Source organism: Phascolarctos cinereus, unplaced genomic scaffold (assembly GCF_003287225.1).
Source record: "Phascolarctos cinereus isolate Bilbo 61053 unplaced genomic scaffold, phaCin_HiC Scaffold_3;HRSCAF=262, whole genome shotgun sequence".
NCBI classification, from domain to species: Eukaryota; Metazoa; Chordata; class Mammalia; order Diprotodontia; family Phascolarctidae; genus Phascolarctos; species Phascolarctos cinereus.
The window spans coordinates 85,482,528-85,492,520 of record NW_027555736.1 but is presented as its reverse complement, the minus strand read 5'-3'; the positions used below and the strand labels follow the sequence as shown (position 1 = coordinate 85,492,520).

The following is a 9,993-nucleotide window of genomic DNA, read 5'->3' as shown; positions in this document are numbered from 1 at the left end:
AATGACACGAATTTAAAAAAAAAATAAAGGGTTAAAGAAAGTAGATTTCCAGGGAGGTGCTGAGTAAATTTTTTTTTTTATGAAAAGGGAGAAGTAGGCCAAATAAGTTTTGGAACCTCTGGTCTAAGCCTTGATTTCAAAAAAAAAAAAAAGTCCAGTAGGCAGAAAACAGCTAATGCTATTTAATTTTCTGATTTCCCATCATGGTATCAATTGCTGCTGACTTCCTAAAGTGAATTCCATTTCTCTCTTGGTTTGCAGCCATGATTAGTGGATCCCTTCATGAAAATGGAAGAAGATACAGTTTCCTTCTTGGGACCACAGTGCTATTGGGAATTAAAATGTGTTGCTTCTGAAAAAAAAATCACTAAAAAGGAGCTGAGGTCAAGCATTGCGTGGAGCTGAAAGCAAGAACATCTCCTTGTGAAACTGGAATTTCTTTCTGAACAGTTAGTTTAAGGTAGTTTCTAGAATTTGCACAAATAGAAGAGAGAATAATTAGTTTGAAATAAGTAAAGGTATCCTTACGGAATGGTTTTTGTGTGTCTTGAATGGTGACAATAAATTAATGTATTCCACGTTAACTGTTGGGTGTTCTGGTATTGACTTTGGGTTGGATTTTTCACTTCTGGAAAATTTGTTATTTTATTATCTGTAGGCCTTTTGCTCCCAGGGTCTTCCCTTTCACTTACTGTCTTCACTTTTCACCTACTCTTCTGGCTGCTGCATCCCAGACTAGTTTCCCTGAGGCAACTCCAGTGTCTTTTTGGGTGCATCTAATGCTGGTCTCCTATTGTCTTCTCTAGCCAGGATTTGGTACAGTGGAAAGAATGTTACACCTGGACCTGAGTTTGAAATCCTGCTCTGCCCTTTACTATCAGTATGGTGTTAGACAAATCATTTAACCTCCGTTGGTCTCACTTTGCTCGCCTGAAGTGAAATTCTAGGATTAGATGATGCCTAAGGCCCTTCCAAGTCTAGAGCAATGATCCTATGATCCCAGGAACTATAAGCCCAGAAGAAGCAATCACCCTCTGAATGGGTTAAACTCAGGAATGATCAATGAGACAGATAGGTGGATGATCAATTTGCCTTCATGGATGGATGTTTAATGTGCCTTAGTATATTTTGTTGGAAGAGAGCTTAGAAATGATCTATTCTGATACTTTTTTCACAGATGATAAATCTGAAGTTCAAGAATGTGGTGACTCAAAGTCAGACTTGTTTTGGCTTTTTGCTTTCATTGTCTTAAGTTTATAAATGACTACCTCATGATGGCCTGTTAATTCAAACAAAACAACGACAGTTTGGGAAATTTCCGTGCATTTTTTTGGACTGATAAAGTGGATTGTGACAAAGTTAATACCCTTGTTTTTCAGCTGATGACAAAATAATAGGAAAAGGGCACAAGCCATTGTTAAAGCTTACAGGTGCATGCTACCATGGCAATAAGGCTAGATTAGGAATCTAAACATGGAATCAAATTCTGTTCTGACACTCACTGACCCATGTGACCTTAGACAAATTACTTGTCTCCTAAGGGTCTCAATTTCCTCATCTATAAAACATGAAGGGGTTGGACTAGCTCATCCCAAAGGTTCTTCTGTACTTTGTAACTTCCTTAATAATTACCAGGGAAGCTAGATTTTTGTATACTAAAAAAATTAAAAATTAGTATATGAATACACAAAGGATTAGAAGCTCTTGGAGTAGAAATTTCATTTGCAGATATAGATCTCAACCTGTCTTTGCTTTATTAGACAGGCTGTAGGAAGTAGTCTGAAGTACAGAGAGGGCAGAGACTTCACTAGGGTCAAGGCAGATGTGAATCCATGTCTTCATAAGAGCAAGAAGGTGATGGGCTATAGTTTGGGTTGCACCACAATAAGTTTTGTGATCTTGGGCAACTTATTTCAACTACCTGGACCTCAGTTTATACATCTGTAAAATGAAAGGTTTGGATTAGATTATTTTAAGGTCCCTCCCAGTCCTATCACATCACGAATCAAGTTATTTAAAATGCAATAGCTGTGTAGAAGGTTGGTGTCAATAAGTGAGAGATGATCAAGGCAATCAGAGTTCTGGTACCCTATTATCTGACCTGTCATTAACATTAAGCTGCCCTATCCAAGTTACTCTAGATCTTAGCACCCTAGAGCTGTAGAATGTGAGAGCTGGAAGGCAGAGATCATTCAGTCCAATTCCCTTGCTTTGCAGGGGAGGATACTAATTCTTCCTCCCTCCCCTACAGTAGGGAAGTGGCTTGCTTAAAACCACACAGCTGGGGGGGGGAAAGCCCTTTATGGGGTAGGTAGGTTATGCAGAGGATGGAGCACCAGCCCTGGAGTGAGGAGGACCTGAGTTCAAGTCTGGATTCAGACACTTAATACTTACTAGCTGTGTGACCCTGGGCAAGTCACTTAACCCCGGTTGCCTCATGAGGGGAAAACACACACATACATATACACACACACACAGAGCTTATCAGTGGCAGGGAGAGGAGTAGAAGTTAAATCTTTTGACTCTTAGGTGAGTGTGCTTTCTATTTGCCATTTGAAATTGCGCGGTATAGAGAAGGAGAGGGGACGCTGAATTTGGAGTCAGAAAGCATGGGTTTAAATCTTCGCATCACTCCCTACTAGCTACAGGGCCTTGGACAAGTCATTTCAACTGTCTAAGGCAATTTTTTCCCCACATTTTCTAAAGAGGGGGTTGGACCAGTCATCTCCACTGACCCTCCTCATTCTAATTTCTACTGTTTTTAAGTACAACATTTTTATTGAACAGAGTGACTTTAGCCACTTGGGGAAGCTGCATACCAATTGCCTGGTGCCTCGGTGAAGGAAAGGGCTGTACTGATGGTTAAGATGGAATTTCTCATCTCAAATGGGGCTGTCAACCAAAAGCCGTTTTAAAGCGAGAGCTTCAGATCAGAACTCCTGGTGAAGATGCTATGACAATTCTGAAGTCCCAAATAGGGAAGCCAGGATTCTCACCAGAAGTGTGTGGGAGTAAGCAAAGAAACCAGGGACCAGCAGAGATAACAAACACCCTCAACACAGCATTAAGCTGGGAAATAGAGAGAGCTTTAAGAATGAGGAGAATCTTCTCAAGGATATTGAAAACAGCTTTTCCAATGACCCTCTTTGTTTGAGAGGAATAACTTCATGTTGTGACTAAGATGAATTCTTGTGGACTTGTAATTTTGATTTAAGAAAAGCAGATCACCAGGGAAATCCGTGGGGAGGAAACGTGTGCGATTTGTGTGCCCTGCTAGGTTGCGTTCTAGTTTTGTCCTTACGTCAAATGTTTGCCTGTCATTTGGATTGCTTATGATGGTCTTTTTGGGTTCATCCGCCTTGAAAATTACATTCATTTTTATTTCTGTCTTATTTGCTTTAGAGGTTTCCTCATCCTCATCTCTTTCTTGATTTGCTGGTTTGGAATCTGGAGTCACAGCTGGTAGAAAGGAACTGCTTTGGAATTGCTTGTAATGTGCCCAGTCTTGCAATCCTCGGCCCAATTCCATCCTTTCTATGTGCTTATTGATAGTTTTCTTCTCTCTAGTTGGCACTTTAAGTTCTTCTCGCGGAATAATTATTCTAGCGGTCCATGTTTTTTCCATGCTTTTCTTCCCTGTATTTAGAAGGGGGTGTTCTTTTTTATATTCCATTGCTTTTTGGTAATCGGGCGATTTCTGCCTGAGCTCCTTCAGCATCTTCTCTTCCTCTCTCTCTTTCTGAGCCAAAAGCCTCCTTGTGGCTATTGTATGCACACCACCTAAACGCTGTTAAAGGGAAGTATATTACTTAAAACAAGTCCTTCTAGAAACCACATGATCATCTCAATAGATGCAGAAAGAGCTTTTGATAAAATACAGCACCCATTCCTATTAAAAACACTAGAAAGCATAGGTATAAATGGAGTCTTCCTTAAAATAATAAGTAGCATCTATGTAAAACCTTCAGCAAGCATTATATGTCATGGGGACAGGCTAGAAGCATTGCCAATAAGATCGGGGGTGAAACAAGGATGTCCATTATCACCACTGTTATTCAATATTGTACTGGAAACGTTAGCTTTAGCAATAAGAGAAGTAAAAGAAATTGAAGGCATTAGAATAGGCAAAGAAGAAACAAAGCTATCACTCTTTGCAGATGACATGATGTTATACTTAGAGAATCCTAGAGAATCAAGTAAAAAACTACTTGAAATAATAAACAACTTTAAAAGTTGCAGGCTATAAAATAAACCCACATAAATCATCAGCATTTCTATATTACCAACAAAGCCCAACAGCAAGAGATAGAAAGAGAAATCCCATTTAAACTTACTGTAGACATTATAAAATATTTAGGAGTCTACCTCCAAACAAACCAGGAACTCTATGAACACAATTACAAAAACTTTTCACACAAATAAAATCAGATCTAAATAATGGAAAAACATCAGTTGCTCATGGGTAGGCTGAGCTAATTAATAAAAATGACAATCCTACCTAAGCTAATTTACTTATTCAGTGCCATACCAATAAACTACCAAAAATTATTTTATAGAGTTAGAAAAAATAATAACAAGATTCATTTGGAAAAAAAAAGGTCCAGAATATCAAAGGAACTAATGAAAAGAAATGCAGGGGAAGGTGGCCTAGCAATTCCAGATCTTAAATTGTATTATAAGCAGCAATCATCAAAACTGCTTGGTACTGGCTAAGAAATAGGAGGTGGATCAGTGGAATAGGTTAAATATGCAAGACACAGTAGTCAATGACTATAGTAATCTATTATTTGATAAACCCAAAGACCCCAGCTTCTGGGATAAGAACCCACTCTTTGAAAAAAACTGCTGGGAAAACTGGAAAAGAGTATGGCAGAAACTAGGCATAGACCCAAATCTCACACCATATACCAAAATAAAGTCAAAATGGGTTCAGGACTTAGATATAAAGGCTGATACCATAAGTAAACTGGGAGAACAAGGAATAGTTTACCTATCAGATCTATGGAGAACAGAAGAATTCATGACCAAACAGGAGATAGAGAACATTATGAAAAGCAAAATGGATAATTTTGATTACATTAAATTGAAAAGTTTTTGCACAAAGCCAATGCAACTAAGATTAGAAGGAAGGTAGAAAATTGGGAAAGAATTTTTACAACCAGTCTCTCTGATAAAGGCCTCATTTCTAAAATATATAGAGAATTAAGACAAATTTATAAGAACACAAGCCATTCCCCAATTGATAAATGGTCAAAGATATGAACAGACAGTTCTCAGATGAAGAAATTAAAGCCATCTATAGTCATATGAAAAAATGCTCTAAATCATTATTGATTAGAGAAATGCAAATCAAAACAACTCTGAGGTACCACATCACACCTATCAGATTGGCCAACATGACAAAACAGGAAAATGATAAATGTTGGAGAAGATGGGAAAATTGGAACACTACATTGTTGGTGGAGTTGTGAAATGATCCAACATTTTGGAGAACAATTTGAAACTATGCCCAAAGGGCTACAAAAATGTGCATACCCTTTGATCCAGCAATAGCACTTCTAGGGCTATATCCCAAAGAGATCAAACAAATGGGAAAAGGACCCACATGTACAAAAATATTCATAGCAGCTCTTTTTGTGGTGGCAAAGAATTGGAAATTGAGAGGATGCCCATCAATTGGGGAATGGCTGAGCAAGTTGTGGTATATGAATGTAATGGAATACTATTGTGCTATAAGAAATAATGAACAGGCTGACTTCAGAAAAACCTGGAAAGACTTATATGGTCTGATGCTGAGTGAAGTGAGCAGAACCAAGAGGACTTTGGATGCAGTAACAGCCACATTATGCAATGACTAAGATTGTTAAACTGAACCCTTTTCTCAGCATTACGAGGATCTAAGACATGTCCAGAGGCCTTGGGATGGAAAATGCTGTCCACATCCAAAGAAAGACCTATGGAAGTCAAATCGCTGTCACTTATTTTTACCTTCTGTTGAGTTTTGTTTCATCTTTCTGATGATTCCTCCGATTGGTTTTAATTTTTACTTAGAACTTCACTAATGTGAAAATATGTTTAATGGGAATGTAAATGTAAAGCCTCTATCAGATTGTGTGCCATCTTAGGGAGGGTGTGGGAAAGGAAAGGGGAGAAAAATTTTCAAATCAAAAGCATATGGAAGTGATTGTTGATAAATCAAAATAAATTAATTTTAAAAATTTTTAAAAAAACAAGTCCTTTTCATGTAGAAAAACATAGAAACAGTAGGTAGGAAGTTACATGCTTGTAATAAGAAAAAGACATCAGACAATAATGAGATAACTAGTCCTCTCTCCTCCTAATTTCACCACTAAATGTGTCTGACATGCCTCACTAGATCACAGACCTATGGCATTGCACTCCAAGAATGTGGAAATTGATTGGATTCAGAGCTTTAAAAAAAAACCCAATATTTTGGACCACAACAAAAAGCAGTTGGCAAATTTTGCCAGTGTAGAAGCATACTCAAACCTTGGCTCTGCTACCTGCTTTCTATGTGGACTTTGGCTAAGTAGCATAACCTCTCCAAGCCTCAGTTTTCTCACCTACAAAATAAAGAAGTAGAGCTAAATTCTTAGCAAAAATCCCTTCCATTCGTAGATACTATGATCCTATTTGGGTGTAATTATTCTAGCTGTTGGATTCTTCATTATTGTTTCCTCTACTGTAGATCATATTTGCCTGCAGTGGGCCTCCCCTTGAAGAAAACTCTAATGGACTTACCATGATTTCTTTTTCCAAAGGAGAATATCTTCCAAGGGCAATGCGTGGGTCACTTCCATAGTATTTCATCCATATGCTAGAAGAACAAAAAGACAAGGTGTGTTAGAACAAAGAGAATGTTTTCAAAAGTTTTCACTCGAAGACTTTCTTTCAAGTTCTGTGAAAGAAGACTACTTGGACATTAACTAGACAAATGGGGAAATAGTCATGTCTGACTGATGGGACTTTATCCAGGGACATCTTCTAAAGAGCTTTTTACTTAATGACTTTGTGATGTGAATGAGATGAAGCATTCAAATCTTCATAGTTTGTCTCTGGAATGAATGGGACAAAGGTGCCCATTATAGTTACCTTAATAATGATTCATGATTCAAATCATCTAAGCATAATAGTGGATCTTTATCTTGAATGCAATTTTTTGAGTTATATAACATTGGCTTTATATATTTCTTCATGGTAGTTTTCCCCTTAGCAATCTGCCCTTCTCAAACCCTCGGTTCCTACAATCCTCTGCTTTCCAAGTTTCCATTCTCCAATTATTTGCTCTCCATTCCACAGGATGAAAAGATTGGTTATTAAAGTTGTGGCTTTGGGTTTACTTATAAGCTAGATTAATGGGAACTTAGATGAAGGTCACAAAGGGAAAAACACATTGCTTGCATCATCAATGGCCTAGATTGAGGCTATTGTGAAGTCTAATGCCAGGACCACACATGATCTTTTGGGGGTGAAATTAGTACCACCAACAGCTAGCTCCCCCTTTCCTCTTCACTTCTTCCCTCTCCATACCTGTCATTCTATTTGAGGTATTTTTTTGAGCTAAATTGAAAGGCTTCATCACAGATTAGAGGCAAAAGTGTCAGTTTCTCTTAGAGAGGCAATGTGATATATAAAAAAAGAGAATTCTAAACTTGGAGTCAGGAGACTAGGTTTTGATCCCTGACTCTGCTATCCTCTAGTTGTGTGACCCTGGGCAAACAAATAAAACATTACATATCTCAGATTTGTAATCTGTAAATTAAGGATAAAGATACTTCACTATCTTCTTTGCAAGGTTGTTTTGAGGAAAGAGCTTTAAAAACCTGAAAGTATTTGAGAAATATTCTATTAATTGATTCTAGTAACCATAAACAATCACAGGATTCATAGGAATGTTTTACCCAAAGAACTTACCTTCTACCCCCCCAAAAAAAATATGATGTTTGGCATAAGTCTTAGAGCTCTGGTACTCAAAAGTCTTGCCATCTCACAGAAGAAGGCACTAACTGGTAAGAAACCAATCAAAGCTTCCCTTGACTCCTCTGGGATTGCTGATATTAGCACCCCATTTTCTGATGAGATTAAGGTTCAGAGTATCTAAATGAACTGTTATTGGTCTTATAGCCAGTAAATATATTGGAGCAGGGCCTGGAAACTCAAGTTTCCTGACTCCATTTAGAGCTCTTTCCACTGTCCCTCATGGGCTTTTAAAAGCCACATAGATTGTACCAGAAGGTATGGTAGAATTAGAGCTGGAAAGGGGGTTTTAGGGATTTTCAGGTCCAATCTCTATTTTGGAGATAATTAACTCAAGTCTGAAGAGTCATACAAGTAGTAAATTGCCCAGCCAGGATTCAAACCAAGGTCCATTTACTTTCAATAATTCTAAATCTATTATTCTTTCCACTTAACTTGTGTTGTCTCTTAAATAAAATCTACCCACAGACTCCCAGATTGTTGGAGGCCAGAAAGGAACCTTTGAAATTATTTTGTCAAATCACCTCACGTTGTGACAATAGGCTCTAGCAATTTTTTGAAGAGCAATTCAATCTCCCTATTTCCATTTTTCATTAAGAACAGCCTGTAATTGGGGGAAAAACAAAAACAAACAACAAAGTAGTCATTGGTGGTCAAAAAATCATCATTTATCTGGCCACTGCTTTTTCCCCTGAGTAAGAAATTCAGGGCTCTATTTAGAACTTCATATTTGAACGAGTTACTTACAAGGATTTGTAGGCAACAGAGATACAAAATATGAATTCAGTTGGTCTGATCTTAAGGAAGTCTGATCTTAAGGAAGTACTAGAACATATTTTGTTGCAGTCAAAAATAGGAATGTGATGTGATATCTTCATCATACAAGAGAGACATTGAGACAAGGACAGCTGAACTGGAGGGAGCTAGAGAAAAGAAGATTCCAGTTCGATACAGGGAAAATCTCTAACAATTAGAGCTGTCCAAAAATAGAATGAGTTGCCTGAACAGTTAGTGAAGTATTCAAGTGGAAGTGAATGTTGTTGCAGGGATTCATCCTTAGCTACCTGTTGGACTATTTGGCCTGTAAGGTCTTCCCAAATTCTGAGATCCTTTAATTTTATGAATGGCAGCATAGGAATGCGTGTACCATGATGGTCCACTTTTCTAGCAAATTACTAGCAACAGCATTTGAAACACAGCAAAGCTGGAAAGAAGCTGCTGATTTGTAGGGGGGGAAAACAGCTATTATAAAGCTCATGTCTTTTCCCATCTAATCCATTAGCTTGCTCTTTCTATTATCCACTCCTTTCTAATCTTCATCCCCTTTTTATTTACCAGTTACTTCTTTGGTGCCTACAAACATCCCAAGATCTACTCCCATCCTTAAAAATTTTCATTGCACCCTACCATCTACTCACCATGCTCTGTGGCTATCATCGTATATATCTCTTCTTCCTTTCACTGCTACTTTTCTAGAAAGATGATTGCTTTTGCTTCTTCACCTCCCATTATTCCTTTTAGCCCCTTTTGATCTGACTTCCAACCATACCACTTAACTGAAACTACTTTCCCCAATGTTCTCAAATATAGTGTCTTCCAAAAGTTTTCAAATGTTAAAGCTTAAAACTACAATAAGACTTTTGGGTCACCCTTTACATGTGAATAGGTATATTCAACAATCCTTTCCCCATCCTTCCTGACTTCTCTGTAGCTTCTGACACTCTTGGCCACCTTTCCTTATGGATATTTTCTCTTCCCTGTTTTGTTTCCTGATGGTTCCCCCTTCTGGTTATCCTTTTACTTGTCTGACCACTTCTCAATCACTTTACTGAATTTAGGTTCCTCTCCTTACATATAGGTGTACCCCGGAGTTTTGTCCTGGGCTATCTTGTTTCCTCTCCTCTCCTTTCCTTTTCTTTCCTCTCCTGTCATGTCCTCTCCTCTCCTCTTCTCTTTCTACACTCCCTTGGTGATCTTACTTCACTGTGTTCCTGA

General features: G+C 38.1%; 1 protein-coding gene across 1 annotated transcript; it reads right to left on the bottom strand.

Annotated features, from left to right (window-relative positions):
- Nucleotides 1-2,778: 2,778 nt before the first annotated feature.
- On the bottom strand, nt 2,779-7,356 carry CUNH10orf120 (chromosome unknown C10orf120 homolog). Its single transcript, XM_020964167.1, has 3 exons — nt 7,114-7,356; nt 6,763-6,838; nt 2,779-3,787 (listed from the first exon to the last, which is right to left on the bottom strand). Exons 1-3 carry the CDS (start codon nt 7,215-7,217, stop codon nt 3,110-3,112), a joined length of 858 nt encoding a protein of 285 aa, XP_020819826.1. The 5' UTR covers nt 7,218-7,356; the 3' UTR covers nt 2,779-3,109.
- Between the last annotated feature and the right edge of the window lie 2,637 nt (nt 7,357-9,993).

What these genes read in the sequence shown, in the direction of transcription:
- CUNH10orf120 (XM_020964167.1), bottom strand. Translation starts at nt 7,217, where the DNA reads ATGAAGAAATATATAAAGCCAATGTTATATAACTCAAAAAATTGCATT. An exon ending in AATCATGAATCATTATTAAG is followed by an intron (nt 6,839 to 7,113) that starts GTAACTATAATG and finishes TTGTTCTTCTAG; the next exon opens with CATATGGATGAAATACTATG. An exon ending in CTTTGGAAAAAGAAATCATG is followed by an intron (nt 3,788 to 6,762) that starts GTAAGTCCATTA and finishes TCCCTTTAACAG; the next exon opens with CGTTTAGGTGGTGTGCATAC.